The 20,063-nt window shown below is 39.3% G+C and overlaps 1 protein-coding gene across 1 annotated transcript in view; it reads right to left on the bottom strand.

The window, feature by feature from the left end:
* Nucleotides 1-2,421: 2,421 nt before the first annotated feature.
* The window catches only part of EIPR1 (EARP complex and GARP complex interacting protein 1), a 159,139-nt gene continuing 141,497 nt past the window's right edge, over nucleotides 2,422-20,063 (bottom strand). The window contains exons 6-9 of the mRNA XM_065402278.1: nucleotides 19,835-19,971; nucleotides 16,025-16,192; nucleotides 14,344-14,511; nucleotides 2,422-2,721 (exon numbers count right to left, since the gene is read on the bottom strand). Of these exons, the coding sequence (XP_065258350.1) occupies nucleotides 2,547-2,721; nucleotides 14,344-14,511; nucleotides 16,025-16,192; nucleotides 19,835-19,971 (648 nt within the window). The 3' untranslated portion in view covers nucleotides 2,422-2,546. The remainder of the gene's footprint in view (nucleotides 2,722-14,343; nucleotides 14,512-16,024; nucleotides 16,193-19,834; nucleotides 19,972-20,063) is intronic.

Below are 20,063 nucleotides of genomic sequence, written 5' to 3'. Positions count from 1 at the left end.
TATTGGGAGCATAAGCTTTCGTGGGTAAGAAACTCACTTGCATCTGAAGAAGTGAGGTTCTTACCCACAAAAGCTTATGCTCCCAATACTTCTGTTAGTCTTAAAGGTGCCACAGGACCCTCTGTTGCTATTTAAATTTGATCCTCCCGTCCCCCTCCCTCCATTGTGGTGCACCTCTCTTTGCTTTAAGTGAAATGTACTCATTATTTATGGAAAAAATAGTATAACTAAACCAGGTGAATAGTTTGTTTTGTTTTAAATGTAATGGGCCAAATTCTTAAGTTGGGTAAACTGACACAGATCCACTGAAGGCAATGTAAATACATTAAATTAGTCGAACAGAGGATGTGGCCCATATGTTAAAAACATCCAAAACAACAAATGTAGTCAATTTTGCTTCATGATTTTCTCATAGCTGCAATGAAATTGCTTTGCCATCATATTGACTTTGTTGATGAAATCCCACTTCAAGTGACTGGTGTATAAATACTCTGCAACTAAGTGTTTAAGTTAAGTAGCACATATTAAGAACAGACTGCAGTTTTTCATGTCCAAAACATAATCATTTTTGTAGCTAAAATTTGTGGTTTTAAATTTTAAAGCCACCTATGAAAGTATATCCCACTCCTGATTTTTGACAACCAAAACCTTAAAACATATTTTACTCTTTGGAAAGCATTCTTTGTTAAAGCCAAGTGTATAAGGCTTGGTAGCTTAGGCTCGGTTTCAGGCTGATGCAGTTTGAAATAGCTGAGATATTAAACTTTAGAAAAGTCTGAATTTTTGAGAGTGTCATTCATTATGAAGGAGATATGGGCACCAGAGTAATACAAGCAAAAACCAATAAGAACTAACTGGCTACAATTATTTCACTCCTACAGGTTCTTCTACACAAACTTTTGAGACAGCCGTGCATGGAATTCAACTGTTATCTTTTTCTGGCCACTTTGGCCTATACAATCAGTAACGTTTTCACAGTGTGATCGCATATCAGCAGCAGTGTCTACACAAAAAATCACGTTTGGATGTATTTCGATCCAGCTACTGAGCAAGGACAAGTAAAGGTTAGTAGTAGGCTGCCCCTCACCAGCAACACCAGCAGTCACTATAGCAACAGCAGGAATAATAGGAGGAAGTTGGTATTGATCTTTCTATTCCCTGCTAACAGCATTCTTCAGCTTAGTCTTACACTATGTTGTTTACTGTACAATTGGCTACCATTGCAGAAGCAGTTCACACATCCCTGAGGTACAGAAGTTACCTGGAAACAATAGTGCTGAGAAGGCAAGAGGGGCATAAAAAAATCACTGAGTTCTGGTCAAAGCACCTAAATACAACAGACAGCAAAGCAAGCAGCACAAGAGCAATCTGAGGAGGTCAATAAGTGTAGTCTTATTTTACGTGCCCTCCATCTAGATTTCAAATTTCCAGTGCATTCTCCTTCCATCAATCTTAAGTATTTATAACAGGCAAGTCACAGCAGTAGCTGACCTAGGTGCCAAAAATGGAAGACGATTTGGCAAAGCATGGTCTGTGCTCAGTGGAAGCCCATTACATCATGCAAGCACATTGTGGAATGGCACTGAGCCAAGAAAGATAGAGGAGACAGATTTCTTGCACCCATTGAAGAGACTTTCAAATTAACAATGGTGTAGCTACAGTGAGATTGGCACTCATATTAAAATAAATAAAAGACAACCAACTTCTAAGAGAGATTTTGGGTTAGACAGAGAAATCATCATTTATAACAAAAATGCCACATAATGTTGCATACAATTGCCAAATCACAGCACAATATGTTGTCAACATTCCTGTACGGTTTAGCTGCAAAATATTTTTCATGGGGCTCTCTGTGCTGGCAGTCTGAATGAAAGTAATAGATTGTAGCTGTCTGCATGACTTCATCCTCACCCTTAACATTTCTGGTTAAGATAAGCAAAGAAGGAAGAATGGTTTAAAATGTGGGAGGGAATTAGGAATGTTCTTCAGACCATTCCCCACTATATTTATAATCATTAATGAGCCAGAAGAGTTAAGAGAAGATGGTCCCTAGCTAAGAACAGTAGGCTGCTTATGTTGAAAAGAAAGAAGAAAAAATACTACTCTTGCAAGCCAGTAGATCCCTTTACCCTTAGGTACCCACTGCCTTACCCAATTTTTGTAAACTGGTACATGAATAACTCCATTGAAATCAATTACACTGGCATAACACTGTAGTAATGCAGTGGTATACTCAGCCATATATATCAAGAAACAGTCGAGTTTACAATAATTAGATAAGAATCTTCACCTCATTAGAGTGATTATAAAAATCACACTAACACAACTTCAGGAAAATATACCACCACTGTTCCAACAATGCAAAGACAATGAAAACGTCAATTTCACTTTTAGTCAAGTTTATTTTATTTTTTTATGTATTAATTATATTTAAATGTTTACACTGAACAAAAAAGTATTGTACTTGGACAGCTAAACAATTATCAATACATTTAAAGCTTCTAAAAATGATGCCAAGATAATGATTATATCATAATCCAAACAAATTATAACAGTATATGATATTTAAGTGCTCTGGGAACTCTGTTAATAACAAGTCTCCCATCATAACTCAAAGAAGCAAAAAGCCATGGGTCTGCTGAGGACCATTCCACTGCATATACACTGTCTTCATGTTCTTCATAGGTAGCTATTATGCTGTCCTGAAGGGGCTCTTTAGTCCTGGAATAAAAATAGTAAAGAGCAGTGACTGTACCTGATTTATAAGGCACTATAAATGTCACAAACAAAGAAAGATATACAAGCCTTGATTTACTGTACAGCACTGGACTCTGTGGACACACCGTTATACTCATGCCAACCACTAATGCTTAGATTTTATAAAATATAGCATGATCATGTCAATATTAAAATGGCCATTAGTAGAGAGTGGGGATTGTCATTTTCACTACCTAAAATGTCAGTTATTCACAGTTCAAGGAAGTTCTAGGTCTCATGGAAGAAACAACTTATTGCCTACTCTAAGCACCTCCATGTTTTTAAAAAATGTTATATAAGCTACAGAGCATGACAAAAAAGCAAATCATTAAATAAATTTTTCCTCAGATTAACATATGGTCTAACTCAAACTCACCTCCCCCAGATTTTTATCCTTTTATTTATTTGTTTGTTAGGTGAATTTTGAATCTGTCAAAACTAGCTTTATGGCTGAATGCATAATGTAAACAACTAAGGGACAGAACTCAATCTGACCCTGAGTGCCTTTTGATGCAGTGGGCCTGATCCTGCAGTCCTTACTCAGGCAAAATTCCCATGGGAGTGCTGCAGAATTGGGCACATAATCTCAAGAGCGGTGGAAGACACCACATTAACCTCGTCTCCTGTCCATTCCACAGAAGTATAATATTGGCTCCAATGGAGAAGCTTTCTTGTTTTTTTACCTTATATATCACCTAACACTTTTGAGCACATGGTAATTGAGTGTTAAGAGACAAATATAGTCTTTTATACCACAAATGTTTAAAAATCGATGCACATAATTATTTAATTTCCAAAGTACACAATATGGATTGATAGTATGATACTAGCAATGCACTCTCCTTTTCTTCCAATCCCTTCTTCTATCAGATGCTACTTCAGTACGTTATTCTGTGGGTTGGTGGGTATTGAGTTTTCAGCGGATGACGTCAGATTTCTCTCCTGTCTGATGAAAATCAGTGAAGCTTTCAGAAGCATCTCCCTACCTCCCAGAAACAGACTTATATTACAGCTGCCATCCTCCTACCAGAAGGATATGACAGGGAACCCTATGAATGCTACTCAATCACTTAACAGATACAGCTATGATAGAAATGAAGTGTTGTTGGCTGCCTCTGCCCTTTTCCACTAGTCTCCCAGTGTTCAAAGCATGAATCTCTTCAACAACAAAAGTAAAAACAAATCTGGTACTGAATTTGTATGGCTTGCAGGACTGCACGTAGTATTAGTGCTGGTGCACCTAACCAGCCCAACCAGCTGTGAATTTAATATCACAATTAAATTTAAATTCAATTCAATAATTAATGCAACTCTCTAATAACTGGAGTGTGATTTCTGATGTTTGGTTTCAAGGAGCATCATCTTTTACTTATACTATTTCAGGGAAACTACCATAAATGACACAGAAGAGACGACATACAGCTTATTGGTTAACTGTGAAGAGTAGGATGTATGCTGCAGAACTCCTGAAAGTGTACTTTGATACACTCCATCTAATAACAGATCTACTAAGCCCACAATGCACATTTCATCTCCTCTATAGTGTTTTCTGACTTCTTAAATGACACGGCTGGTTAAGAAAAAGTTGGTCATGTCCCCAGATAGCAATGTGCCTCACGCAATGCTCACCCACTTATCCAAAACTCCATTATTCTGAAGGTTTCAGATGTCTCTTTGGATAAGCAGGGGAGCAATGCATGGTGCATATTGCTGTCAAGGGACATGACCGACTTTCAGTTAACCAAGAGTGTCAGTTAACAAGAGGCTGGATAAACAGGGATGGATAAACTGCTAGTTTACACTATTTTCTGTATGCAAGATATGACTTTGGTGTATCAATTCAAATAATATATTTTGTATAGTTTAATATAAAAAAGGAGGATTGTATGTTCAGGAAAGAATCTTGAATTAGCAGATGAACTACTGTTCTGCATTTCACTTCAACTCTTCTATTTTGAACCCTCCTTTATTGTTCCTTCTTTGATGAATTTCCCATTGAGGATTAAAAGTAACCTGGTAGTATTCCTTAAGGAGAGCATATTATTAAAAATAATTCAGACCACATGAGCTCAGGACTAGACATGGTAGCATTTTACAGTTTCTTCCTCCATAATGTAGGCCTGGCCCAGGGACATCTCTATTAAGGAGCTGAAGGAGGCATAACATATGGATCTCTTACATAAAAGACTAGATAATATACAAGATATTCAGGCAAACATTAAACACAGGATGAAAATTACTGCAGGGACAGCACAAAAGGTCCACTAGAAACTTACTTCCACTATTAACCTTGGAGATATTGTACATGCTCTGATGAAAGAAAGTAAGAAATTATCCTTTAAATTGTGCTACCTGGATAATTTCCCCAACGGGGATGCACCAGTATAGACAGTGGCAGAATAATGACGGATATATCTGAAAAGTGGGGGTGCCAAAGGAAGAAGAAATCAGAACAAAAGAAGTTTGCTTTTCACACAAGAAATCTCTTGGTGAACGATCATTTTATCCCTTGCTCAGAGACATCCAAATAAAATGTTTGCTGGGTATCTTGTGGCTTGTATTATTTTGGTAACCCAAGAATCCCAGAGGATATGCGATTTGATACTATGTAAAGCTAGGCTGCTTACAGAGCTTCTGTTTCAGAATCCTAAAACAGAGCTGACAATCAGTTTTATGCAGACTGAGAAGCAGCTGAGACCACCATATATCGAATACTGTTTGGGTCACCTAGTAAGGTTTAGGCTGGGCCGGTTGGACAAAATTTACTTCAGCCAAGGAAATTGATGTTTTCATAGACAGTAAGCAAAGTGAGTGGTCAAGTGGTTCGTCAAGAAAACCATAGATAAATCAAGATTTAGATACAAACTTAGATACCAATACAGCTGCCCCACTGCAGCACGGATGGTGAAGATGCTCTATGCTGATAGGAAAGAGCTCTCCCGTTGGCATAAAAAACCCATCTCCGTGAGCGGCATAAGCTATGTCAGTGGGAGAAGCTCTCTTGCTGACAGTGCTGTGCACACAAACACTTACGTCAGTGTAACTTATGTTGCTTGGGGTGTGTGTGTGGGAAAAATATTCACCCCCGTGAGTAACATAAGTTTTGACGACATAGGCCGTAGTGTAGACATAGCCTAAATCTGCTCTTTAACTGTTTATATCAGAGTGCATTTAACAATGTTTCTATATTTCATTATCTATTACAGCTTTATTATTCCCTGACATAGCAATAAACAGCATCATGCTTTAGTCTGCAATTGCTGATTAACTCTTATGAGAATGTTTAACTGCTTTCTTCAAAAAGTTTTTATGATTAAAAGGAATATTACCTGTGATATGGTTGATCTAGTACACCAGAGGTTTAGATCCCCGGCCTGCTGCTTTCTTGGAAGAGTAATCTGGCAGGATTATATTCTGGGTTTATGTGTTTAAGAAACAAGCAGGACATTATTTCTTCCTTGTAATAAATTTTCCTGAAAAAGTTGCTTTAGTGTCAACTTTTTTTAAAATATCATTTTAAGAGCTTCTTCTGAGCAGACACATCTACTTGCCTATCTGTTTATCTAGGTTCTTGTACTGCATCCATCACCATCAAAATATGTATCTATCTATATCTCCTGCACATCTTTGAGATCTGTGTCAGAGCTGGAACAGGGCTTTTTCTCCTTTTGTTATCCTATTTGTATAGCATGACCGCCATTAGCTTCTCCCATGAAAGGAGGGGAACTTTCATTTGACTAAATAACTTTGAGGTTAACTGTATTACAATCTTGTAAGAGAAGCCTGTTTAGCTTTTGGATAATTGTTTTCATGTAGAGTGCTGTTACTTCAAATTACTGTCCATGCTAACAATCACTTAGGTTTGCAGTGCTTGCGATTCCATATTGTCATCAAAAACTTCAATAAAAAGAAAGCTTAAAAAACGAGCCATCAGAAATCATTAATTCTCCATCGGAACTAAAGTTAAATCTTGTTCAACCTAAAAATTGTTTAGAAATAAACCCAACCCAGTAGAGCGGCAACAATATACAGCAGGGGTGCCCAAAGTGCGGCCTGAGGGGCAAGCACGCCCCACAGAGTTCTAAAATGCACCCCGCAGATACCCTCTCCCTGTAACTGCAGGGTAGAGCTGATCAGCTGCAGGATTTTATTGCTGGTAAACTCAACCAACATGGTATTTTTGTTGCTCTGTTAAGGAAGATACAAGTCTTAGCAAATATTATGGCTGTGTGAATTTATCTGATTTTATAAAATTCCATCCAAATTTATATGCAAATTAGGGACAGCCTTCAGTTTCCTGTAGATTTCCAATTTGGCCCTCATCACAGCCAATTTTGACAGCCTCAAATATACAAACATATCAGCTGAATAATACTCCTAGTCGAGCTTATTTTTAGATTACTTGTATGGGAAAGGATCAATGATTTTTAACCATTCATGCAATAGAAAGACCGGTCATTTTCTCACATTAATAAAACCTCAATCTCTCCAACAGAAACACATCTTTAAAACACTCAAAATCTGTATTTTAAAATAGATTGGCATTGGTGGTTAAATATGATATATTTACTAACTTGAATGAAGAAATTAATACGAAATAATTATACATTTGTTAAAGACAAAACAATGTAAGAATGGGAAATTGCTGTTTTATTGGATTTGACCTAGTTTCTCAGACACCCTACCAACAAAGCCCCAACCACAGATTCTCCCACAAAGCATTCACATAAGCAGCTTTAATTAAATCACTTTGTTGGGTGATGCTACACTGTAATCTTACGATTTCTGTGTCTCTGCCTCTTATGGGGTTTCTCTCTGATGGAAGAACTGCTGAGTCATCGGTCTAGGTTTGTATTGTTGGTGGAATTTTCTCTTTGGGGCAGGTGTATATATTCCCAGGAATAGAGGGTGGTTCTGGAGTCCTTTAAAGTGTATAATCAGAAGATGGATAAGTCTTTAAACAGAGAAGTCTCATCAAAGAGAAGATCCTCAACTGTATTCTGGACATCCTGGGGAAAACCTGAAGCATGGAGCATGACTTCCCGCATCATGATGGCAGTAGCCATTGCCCTGGAAGACATATGAGCTACATCTACAGCTGATTGCAGTGTGGTCTTGGCAACCATTTTGACTTCCTGTATTAAAGCCTGGAAATGAGCTCTGTCCTGCTGTGGGAGACAGTCAAAGTCTGCGAATTTCGAACAGTTCAGGAAGTCGTACTTAGTCAGTAGTGCTTGGTAAATGCCTATCCTGAACTGGAAGCTAGAAGAAGAAAAGACCTTCCTTTCCAATAAGTCGAGACTTACCTTCCTTATCACTCATGACAGATCAGGGGTGTTGCTGCCTAGATCTCTCTGAGGCAGCTTGCTCCTAACTCTTTAGTGGTCCAAAGTGAGAGAACAGAACTTCCAACCTCTTGGTTGGGATACAGTAGCATTTCTCTGCCCTCTTAAGGGTAGGGGTGCAGGGAGCTGGGGTATGACAGACCACTCTAGCTGGCTCCCGGATGACTTCATTAACTTGGAGCACTATCTTGCAGGAGCTGGAGGACTGAAGCAAGAACTTGTGTTGAGGATCCTGAACCTCCTCAAGAGTTATCTGCAGCTCCACTGCAATTCTGCACAAGAATTTCTGGAATTGCTCGTAGTCAACAGGAGAGGATGGAGACATCTGAGTCACTACTTCATCTGGTGACGAAGATGGCAATCTTGTTGTATCTGGTGGAACTGCTGCATCTGGTGTGTACTCCTCCTCCTCGGAGGATCTGGGGTCACCTCTGGTTATCTCCTCAAAAGGAAGGGAAAGGGTGACTCCCTAGCAGACCGGAGCAACTCTGCGGGATGATACTGATCGCAAGGCCCCGAGTATGGTCAACCAGATGGGTTGAGTGGGGATAGCGGTGGTCCCCAAGGCATAGGGTACCAACAGTTCCAAGGCATTTGAGATGGAGGTTGGGCCCAAACTGGCCCAGGTCTTCTGACCAGGAAGCGTGTCTTGGAGGACAAGAGCTTACTGATTCATTGGACTTTTCAAAATCTCCTTATGAGGAGAAAACAGTTTCCAGTCCCAATGGCAGTATCGATGGGCTGCTGGAGGGAAATCATAGCCTGGAGATGTAATGGGAGACAAACTCCTTCCACAGGCAGACTCCCCTGTTGGACTCATAACCTCTCTCAAAAAGAGGGAAGATGAAGGAATGGGAGACTCTGGGACTGGGAGAAAGAAGATGTTCTCAGGAGGAGCGTGGGTCTCAGCTTTTCCTGAAGCAAGAGAGCTCCTGTCTGCCTGAACTGCCAGAGCCACTGTAGAGGCAGTCTGTGCCACAGCCATTGATGACAAAGATGGAACTGCAGGTTCTGGTGGATAATGAGGTTTGTGTTTGGGAGGAACCAGCACCACCCGATCGCATCCGGTGCTGATGAAGCTCTACACTTGTGGGCTTTCTTATCATGCCTCTGAGATTTAAGATGTATTAAGTTCTCTTGTGCTGAGCTAGTGCTTGGTGGATCTGACTTCTTCAAAGCCAATCTGGAAGAAAACAGCCTCATGCTTATGAGAATGCTCCATGCTCTCCCGACAAGACCCCACCAAGGGATCTGTGGCAGCTGACTCCTTCACTCCTGATTTGGACCTCATGGCAGGAGGTGTACCCCTTGCTGAGTCAGGCCAATATACAGGAGGGATCCCTGGCCTGGATCCGATTGCAGCCTCAAGGCCTTTTCCATTAGGTGATTCCTAAGGTGAAGTTCCTGCCCTTTCTGGGCATGGCTGGGGAATGAACAGCAGATACCGCATCTTGCCACAATGTCCCCATGGCAGTACAAACAGCATTGGTGGTCATTGCTGACCAAGAAGTATTGTGGGCAGGAAGCACAAATCTTGAAGCCTGGAGTCCTGGGCATAGTCCAGTACCCAAATGGGATGGAGAGGGTGGGGTTTGGGAGGCTCCCCACGTGCGGTAGACTAACTATAAAACACTAAAACTAAACAGATAAAAAGATTAAAACTTGAGAATATAAAATCTATTTACAGCTATCTAAATATATTTTCACAGGTAAAGAAGAAAGCTGAACCTTCAGACACTGGATGTTCCAACCTGGACCATGCTGCAGAGAGAAGGAACTGGAGAGGCGATCGGTTTGCCCTGTCTTTTACCTCCTCGGTCAGAGGCATGAGGTGAGCCAGGGCGCATGTGCAGACCAACGGACACTGCTTTCAAAATTTCCCAGCTCTGGGATCATGGCATGCATGCATTCCCACAGTGGACTACACATAGCACTTGAAAAAAAACAGATATACTGTAATCTCAGCTTTTAGTGCTGGTGACAGTTACCACTACCTTGACATCCCTGAGTTTTACCTACAGTTTTCCTGATGTTCAGAAGTCCTAGCAGATTGTGAGCATGTCAAAAGGGGAGCTGGAATGATACAACACTGCATTATGGCTTTTTTCCCTCTTGTAGTGACTTTTTTTTTAAACACTGCCATTTTCCTGGTGAAAGGCTGGGGCACTTCGGCAAACATGAATGACAATATTTTGAAATCCTTCCAGGAGATTAATTCACAAAATAACTGTTATAGATGACATTAGGATAAATAAAGACAGCAAATTACAACAGATAGTTTCTCAAAAGAACAGTATTTAAAACGGGGGAGAAAAAGTACTAGTGTATGGAGAACTATAACAGGGGAGGCAGACACCAAGAAGAAACACAATGTAAGGGTATTTGGGGATGTAATAAAGAGAGAAAATGTTTGGCTATGAAACAGAATACTGAATCAAAATGTTGCCTATAGCCTAACAAATTTAGAACTTCCTAAAAATGAAGAAAGCTTTCATCTTATTGATTTTTATTGAAATGTGGATCAACAAAGTATCTAAAAAACAAAAACAGATAGAAAAAACAACAGAGAGGGTTCCCATTATAGTTGAAAGAGAATTTAAACTGATCCAAAAAAAAAAAAAAACCCACCATAGCTAAAACTATGAACAGTAGAGAGAAAATGTTTAAGTCTGCAGACCTAGATATAGGAACAGTGAATGGTAATGTGGCATAGAAAAAGGTTACCTGTGTAAAGGGAGCACATGCAGTGTAGGATTTTCAAAAGCACTCAGTGTTGTCCTAATTTTGCTGCCATTGACATAATTGGTAAATACACAACTTATATTATACCTTATAGTATGTGTTTTGTATGTGTACAGTGAAACCTAATTTAAGCTACTATTCAAGGAACTTAAAAACCTGGCTGCTTACAGAAGGTGGTTTCATAATTCAGTGGTTTCTATTCAATATAGGTTCTTATTATACTGCACTCATTACTGTATTATCTGCACACCTAATAAAAAGGCAGCAAAATTATAATCAAGATACTTTGGGGCTTTCTTTTAAGAAATGAAATTGCTAATAAGAATTGTCTCTTTTACAGGTTTCTCTATCTGTGTGCATCAAGAGGTAACAATTGTTTTTAAATGCTGTAAGTGATGTTTTATATTACTTGCATGAAGCATTCAGTAGTACTGTACTACCATAGCATTAAACAAAGCTAAGCTTTTTACACCTGTGTATTTATTTGCTTGTGGCAGTTTGTATCATCGCTTTGCTGTTTAAAATAGTGCATTGTACGTATAATATACAAACTTCCATTTCATTAACTGTTTGGCAGTGCTGTTGAAACTGAAGATTTTGCCTAATTTATTTTAAAAATCTTGGTAATAAATCCATTCAAACTCAACTCCATAATAAAATTATTTGATTGGGGATTCCTTTATGTTTTAAGAAACATTTAAGACCTGCTCAGTGCAGGAAAAATGGTGGACCTTACAAGCCACATGAGGCATTGGAGGACCTTATAAGGGTGCAGATCTGAACTCATTCCTTTTCTGATTGCCTTCTACCTCCACATGGGTCTTCTTCCTCTCTGTTCTCCAAATCAGATACTATCCTCTAATCCTACAGCTTCCATGAGGGAGTCTAATGACTGTTCATTGCTCCCCTTTGGAGCCTGAAATTGTTAACTTTCTGGGAATGGTGCAAGACCTATTTTTTTCATAGGCATTTGGGAAGTGGGTGATCTAGGGCAAGCGTTATCAACCTTTTTCTCTCTGAGCTTCCCGCCCCCCAACATGCTATAAAAACTCCATGGCCCACCTGTGCCACAATAACTGGTTTTCTGAATATAAAAGCCAGGGCCAGTGTTAGGGGCTAGCAATTAGGGCAATTGCGTGGAGCCCCTACAAAGCTACATTTCTCAGGCTTTGGCTTCAGCCCTAGGTGTTGGGGCTCAGGGTCCTGGGCTTCAACCCTATGCAGTGGGGCTTCAGCTTTCTGTCCTGGGCCCCAGCAAGTCTAATGCTGGCCCTGCTTGGCGGACCCCCTGAAACCTGCTTGCGGCCCCCCCCCAGGGGACCCCGGGTTGAGAACTGCTGATCTAGGTATCATAAGGATTTTATTTATTCCATGTCTCCAAAACATCTTGTGTGATTTGCCCAAAACTTGGCAGAAAAATTCAACCATGCAATGGGATCTAACATTCACAAGACTAGTTTGGGTTTAGTGAAATAAGGAATGGGAATGCAGTTTTGCAAATCAAGTATCTATCAAGAAGCTAACTTCAACATTAACTATGGAGAGCCTAGTACCTCTCCAGAATATGTCCATGTTCTGTATATGAAATGTGCTACTCTTGCCTTTACTCTTCCCTCAGAAGAAAAACTTTGCAAAGAGTGCCTCCAGAGTAAATACACTGCTTATTTTTAGAAAGATACTGGTTCTGGGGGTTAGTGATGGCACTCTTGTGCTGTGAGCATGGGGTGCCCTATAAGAATAGGAAAATATTCCATTCCATCACTGTGCAAGTCATTTGTGATGTGGTTAACTTCTTCTAGTGGCCAATGTAAAATATGTATCAAGTTTCCTATATTTGTTTTGCATATTATTGGTTTCACCATTCCTTGCTCTAGTAAGCAGTACACTGTGTGGTACTGGAGGCAGGCTGTATGTCAAAGGTTGACAGAAATTAGAACATCTCTAGATAAACTAATAAATGCCTGGTATCAGAATACTGCTTAGATACCCCTGCTTAGCTGCACCTTGTTTGTCTTAACCCTCCCCCCACTCAGGATGCAGTTTTTATTTACACTGTATTTTCTGGATTCCAATCCACAGGGAACTGCAGAGTCTACCTTACTGTAGGGGTTGTGGGCCAATGCAGAGACCACACACACAGAATCACATGGCGCACTGTGGTTACAGAGCTGTACTCTAGGTACATCGACAATACTTATTTACTACTAAGCCATGGACAACTTTCCAGATTAAACCTTTTCCAGCCACTTGAATTGCCAGCTGCTCCTGAAGATAGTCTTTACAACCAGTATTCAATGAGTACTATGGGGTACATCTTCCTTTCTTGGCACGGAAAAACAACTGTTCCTTTGGCAGAACAAGTGAGACCAGTAGCTCAACATCAGCTGGAGCAAAGGGGGGGGACACTCTTGTGACTTGCATTTATTGTTCAATATAGATAGGTGTATAGCTCAGAGATGCATGTAGCATAACTGAGTAACTGTCTGATCTTATTTTTGTAACCCTTTCCCTTTCTCACCCCCATCTAACCCTATTGTTCATTAACAAAACAAAACAAATCAAAATCAGGGCAGGAACCATGCCTTTCTAGTTTCACTATAAAGCACCCAACTCATTTTTGTACATTAACATAAATTAAGAACACTTGTGTGGACACAAACGTTAGAAGTGTTCACGCCTGCAAAGAACAGGCACATATATATGTATGAACAAAAATGTGCATGCAAAAGTACAGATTGGGGGATGAGCGTTTTTTCCCCTCAAGTTTTAGGCTGCCAAAGTACTTTTCCAAATAAAAAGCAAGTGCATTTTAGTGTACACAATGTTTTTAAGTAACACTATTTTTAATAAAGTAACTTATGATGTGTCTAGTCTCTTTACACACCCAAGTGGAGTGAATATACATTTACAAACGCTCACCCTGATGTGCATTATTCCTTACCTTCAGTTGAAAATAACTTTTAAAAATCAACAATCCTAAATATATAGGCACATTAAGGTATCATTTTCTAGTAGAGCCCATCAGCTATATTAAGAGGGAAATTAATGTTGGCAATATATTTTCATTCTTCTTTTCATGATCGTGTGTTAAACTTCCCAAAAGATTATTAAGGAAGAAGGAATTATGAGGAAATTTGATGAAAAGCAGAATACTTTCAACTCTTATGTAATACATATTATTAAATGTGGGCTCAGGGCCCGACTCAAAACCCACTGAGGTTAATGGAAGTCTTTCCATTGACTTAATGGGCTTTGGGTCAGGCGTTCAGTGTCCCATCCCACTTACACCAGCGAACTTAAAGCAACTCTGCCAATTAGTTTTAGAAATGTGGATCCCATCCAAGACTCTGAAAGTAGTAGATTAAATTGAAATATACAACATACCTGAAAGGTGTATACAAAAAATCCTGAAGTCGGTAAAGAATATAGAATGTTAGTCCTTAAAATAAAAAGTACCTCATACTACAAATGTTTCTGTGAAAATCAATATATTTCATACTTCTCCTCTTGATGGTGGTCCTCTTGGTCACTAAGCTCATCATCATCTACCAGATGTCCAAAGGGCTCAGAAGAAATTGATACCATGTTAGAGAGAATGATTCTGCTATCACTGCTGCCTGAAAGGACTAACTGGTCATGAGAATGATTGTATCGTACATTCCATACCCTATAAAATGAAAATAATTTAAAAAGTATTACAAGAGTCTATTCCACAGAGTCAGTAAATAAATATACTGCACTGTTTAAATACATTATTTCAATTTAAACGTGAACAAATAGTTTAAGAGTAATCTAATCTGTAAAATGGGTTATGCTCTAAGAATTATTTTGGGGAAGTTCTATGGCCTGTGCTATACAGGAGGTCAGATTAGATGATCATAATGGTCCTTTCTGGCCTTAGAATCTATAAGTATGGGTAGAATCTGACACTCTCATTCTAGAGATTGTTTTTTGCTGTCTTCATTTCGGTCATAAACTTCCATGTAATTTGATTTTCCAAGGCCATATCTTTAAAATTCAACAAACAGGTTGCAGGTGGGGAGGGGAGGGTGGAGGGACCAAACCCTAATATAATTCCCCAAGAGAAAAATGTCTGCTTATGGTTCAATACATCAAATAGACAGTCTAAAAATACTAAATACAGTAAAGTACTCTAAAAGCAAAATATGGATTCGAAATAAACTTCTACATTAACCAAGATCTCACAACATTATCACAGTGAACTGTTAAACTAGACCCTAAATCAAAAGAATTAGATTTTGCTAGTGTTTATATTTTATGAATTAGGTTAATACCAATCACTTTATGATTTTCTTTTGTTCTATTTTTGTTTTCATCTTCTCAACAAGTAAAAATATTGCTTCTGTTAATTCGCATTTTCAAGCTACTGCCAAAGTGGTTGCAGGGTCCAGATTTAAGGTGCAAGTGATTCTGCAGCCCAAATCCCAATATAAAGTGCTTAGCTTCTCTTAACTACAAAAGTATCTATTCATAAGCATTCAAAAATGGAATGGTTAATCTCTTTAGTAATTTTTTAAAACTATGGGTGAGATTCTCACCTTACTCTGGCCCGTTCGTATTGTGTAGAGGGGCCAGAATGGTGTAAAGGGGCTCTCAAAGCCTTGGATCTGGCCAAGGGAGAATACTGCCCCAGGGCACAAAGTGATCTAAGGACCCCCCCTGCCTGTGCTGGCCCAAGGGATGTGAGGAGCAATTTCACGGGTGCGGGCTGCAGCATGTAGCACTGTAGAGATGTTGGGCAATGCAACTGCCATAAGGCAGCCCAGGGAGGATGCTGTAACTGAGACAGCCCTAGGGCTGTGTAAATTATGTCAGGGGCCGCAAAGCAACCCAGAACTCAGAATGCAGAGATGTCTTTAAAAAGGCACCTGAGTCCCTTCTCCCTGTGCTGTGCCTCTTAGAAAATACAGCCCAGAATCTCACCCTTCATACAGCTGAAAATACCTTACTGGAAATTAGATTAACATTCCCCAACCCTTAATTTATAAATTATACAAGAAATAGTCACATATTAAAACCATTCCTCGATGCAGAAAAATGATGAATCACAATAGCATAAACACAGCTAGTTTGCATTGTTTTTAAACAGTAAAATAATTAACAGAATAAATTACATAAACCGTCCACCCACAAAACAGCATGCAGATAATTTATTCTACCAGTGGGAATGCTCCTCTAGTGTCTTCACTGGCTCAGTAACATTTCTAGTATCCCAGAATTTCACCTTGCAGTCATCTCCACAACTAGCCAGGTAGTACTGTTTATTGGGATTAAAGTCTAGGTCCCGTACCAGCTGTCCATGTGCATTTTCTATGTAATAGATCTGTCTGTAAAACACACATTAAAAATTAAATGTACTATGAAAGCTAAGTGCAGTCTACTGATAAAAATCTATTTCTCTAGTAACTTGGTTAATCCTTTGGCACTGACAGAGCTAGGCCACGTCTATATTATAATTAGGGTGACCAGATGTCCCGATTTTATAGAGACTGTCCCGATATTTGGGGTTTTGTCTTATATAGGCAGATATATAAAGATATGAAAGACCACATTCCTGGATCTGTGTGCCAAGCTCGCCCCAGCCCTCCAGTGCAGGGAAACCAGACTGAGAGCTGCATTGGCAGTGGCGAAATGAGTGGGGACTGCACTGTAAAAGCTTGCAATTCCAGATTGCTACCACTCTGTAGGAAATCATTTGGAGTTGGAAAATCCACAGTGGGGGCTGCAATCATGCAAGTGTATAGAGCCATTAAATAGTCTCCTCCTATACAGGACAGTGACTCTTGGCAATATGAAGGACATGGTGGATGGATTTGCAGCAATGGGGTTTCTGAACTGTGATGGGGTGATAGATGGCATGCATATCCCTAGTTTGGCACCAGCCCATATTGCCACAGAGTACTTCGACAGAAAGGGCTGTTTCTGCATAGACTGTCGGTCCTTCATCAGTTAAGACTGAGACGATCACAACACGTCTTCCAATCTTCTCTCGCTCTGGCCATCCTTCGCCATGCTTGTCCATATCTCTTTGTTAGGAAATCATCCCACCTCTTTGGAGGCCGACCACATGGTATGTTTCTATGGTTATGCAAGTATTGGTAGCTCATCGGGTTGCTTTCTCGATATTAATGGGGGCTGGTCAGGGAAGGTGCATGATGCTCGCATCTTTAAGGACTGTTCAGAAAGCTGCAAGCAGGGACATTCTTTTCACTGGTGGATTACAATTGGTAATACTGAAATGCCAAATACTAACTTTCTTCACCCTCTCCCCCATTCTATTCTCTATCATCTGAACATATGTCAGGATTACCCCAATCTTAAAAGACCCTCCCTAGACCACACTTGTTTCTTCAACTACTGTCCCATCTTCTTTCTTCCCCTTTCTTCCAATCTTCTTGCAATTTATTTCCACTGCCTGGACTTTCTCTGATTTAATTTTCTTTTGGAATCCACACATTCTGGTTTCTACCTTCTCAGCTTGACATACACTGCTCTTATTACAATTACCAATGACCTCCTCCTGCCCTAGCATGAAGGTCCTTTTTTTTCTGTTCTTTTCCTCATTCATTTGTCTAACACCTTCAACATCATTTTCTACTCACTCTGGGGGTTTCGACAGTATTCTCCTGCTTCTATTCTAGCCCTTCTTCAGTATCTCCCTCCTCCCTTTTCCCATTCTCTGCAAATTTTTATCCTTGGTTCCCTCGTATTTACTTCTTTTTCCTTAGTTATGGCTCAATTCATCTACTCTTATGGCTTCCACTCCTACTTCTGCCTACTTACAGGAGCTTTCTGTAAGTCAGCTAGTCTGGCTCCCCTTATTGTGAAGAACCTGCTTTTTTCCCCAATGCTAGTCAGTTATGCAGTTCTGCTCTGTCCAAGCTCAGAAGCTCCGTGGGTCTGAAGAGTCCCTCCTGCAGAATTTGGTAGCTTAAATAACAGATCCCATGTAAGAATCCTGGGATACAGCTCAGTCCCGTGAGCTCCTAAACTCTGCAGAGTAGAAGCTTCAGACAAATCTTGGGGAATGTCAGAGTTGTGGTTCAATATGACTATACACCAACAGGTCCACATGCAGTTGGTGTAACATTTTCATACACATATAAAACATGGGTAGCTGGGGCAGAATAGTTATATTCCAGGAAATACAGTGACTTTACATATTTAGTAGACAAATCAGACTAGCCTCTTTCTAGAGATACTACAGTCTCTTTAGCTCAGAGAGTTATTCTTGTTTGTATTTTTTTTCATGTAGATTGCAAATAGTTAATTGTCTGAAGCCCAATGCTCTTCAAACTGGTTTTGGGACTGTCTAATCTGAGCTATGATTTTTTCTATAGCTTGTATTTTGTTTAGACAAGCTGTAATTGTGAAGTTTGCTTTTGTAAACTATACTGTAGCATTTTTCTTTTAGCTACTGTTAATAACCTGAATAAATATTTTTCACTGGTGTTTACTAGGATACTTCATTAAGCACAATGTTCAGAAGATTTCTCCATTAGGACTAGTAAGTAAGAGCGTGAAACTTAAATGTATTGTGTGCATGGTCTTTATCACTTAGGCTTTAAGCTCAAGTGTGAATACAACATGCTGAAATGAGAGAATTACAGAAAACAAAGGAAGAGCCCCAAAAAATCCTTCTCCTTTGCCCTTCAACATTACCTCCTATACGTTTTTATTAAAGTCAGCCTTATTTATAAATATGAAGTTAGATTTTTGCATGTCCTCTTACAGAACAATGAAAATGACAAGATGCTAGAACTGGGGTAGGCAACCTATGGCACGTGTGCCAAAGGCAGCACGTGAGCTGATTTTCAGTGGCACTCACACTGCCGGGTTCCTGGCCACTGGTCCGGAGGGCTCTGCATTTTAATTTAATTTTAAATGAAGCTTCTTAAACATTTTTAAAACCTTATTTACTTTACATACAACAATAGTTTAGTTATATATTATAGACTTATAGAAAGAGACCTTCTAAAAACGTTCAAATGTATGACTGGCACGCGAAACCTTAAATCAGAGTGAATAAATGAAGACTCGGCACACCACTTCTGAAAGGTTGCCAACCCCTGTGCTAGAAGTACAAGAAGAAATGGCTTTTGATGACTGTATATATGTCTAGTTAGCTTTGCTTTATGAAATTAAATAAACCTTTTTAGCTTGGGAAACATGGGGACTTACTGCTGCACCCTGGGCTTGCAGGAGCTATAGAACTAAATTTGAAATCATCTCACCTTTAAGGCAACAGAAGTTATTACAAGACATCCGTTTTCTCAGTTTAGTGATAAATTACTGTATGCTAAGGGGATAAATGGTATCTTAAAAAAGCTTGCAGAGGCTTCTGTTATTATGGCAACAGATGTGCACATCTCACCACTCCTTTGCCTATCAAAATCACAAACACAGCAGGTAAAGAGTCCCTAACTTGGTATATTTGCAGCATTTTGTTTGTCTTGGCTCACTTTTTTTTAAATAAAGTCCAAGATTGTGTGGAACTAGTATGTTATAATCTTAGATACAGTAGTTACTAAAATGGTAAAAGTAAAAGGTAAGCTTACCTCCAAAGATTAAATTACCTTTAACCATCATACTATAGAGGTAACAATTAGTGCACCATCAGTACTCTGATTTAAACAGAAATTGATTTTCATGGTGAATTACGAAACAGCTCTAGTTTAAGTAATACTTATATTGTGTATTGAACAATCACCTTGGGACTACTGCATAGTTTGATGACACTCAATATACAAGGTAGATTTGAAGCTTAGAAAAAACCCAAGAGTAAACCCTTTACTTGAAAGCTCTGAATACACCAACAATGCAATCCAAATCCATTCCATTTACAATTATTTATGCAGTCATATCTTTTCTACCCTTTTTTTTTCAAAAAAACAAGTCAAAAGTGATTAAAATTAACCTCCAATGGAGAGTCTATTCTTTAAGAACAAGAGAGCAAATTTTTTTGTTACCTCATACTTCGTGTATCCCATCCTCGAATGGCAGTATCATTGGCTGTTGTAACCTGTGTACAATTGTGGTGTGGACTCCATCGTCCGGAAGTAAATTTTAATTGCCCTTTTCCTTCCAATGCAGCAGAATTGGAGAGCTGTGCATTAAAAAAAATGGGGTATTTACAAATAAGGCTAAAATAAAAATAAATGCAGACACAGTGGAAAAATTGCAAGCTGACTTATTGCT

The sequence above is a fragment of the Emys orbicularis genome, chromosome 3 (assembly GCF_028017835.1).
Source record: "Emys orbicularis isolate rEmyOrb1 chromosome 3, rEmyOrb1.hap1, whole genome shotgun sequence".
Taxonomy (NCBI): Eukaryota; Metazoa; Chordata; order Testudines; family Emydidae; genus Emys; species Emys orbicularis.
Note: the sequence above shows the minus strand (reverse complement) of the source record. Positions and strands in the feature narration are given on the sequence as shown.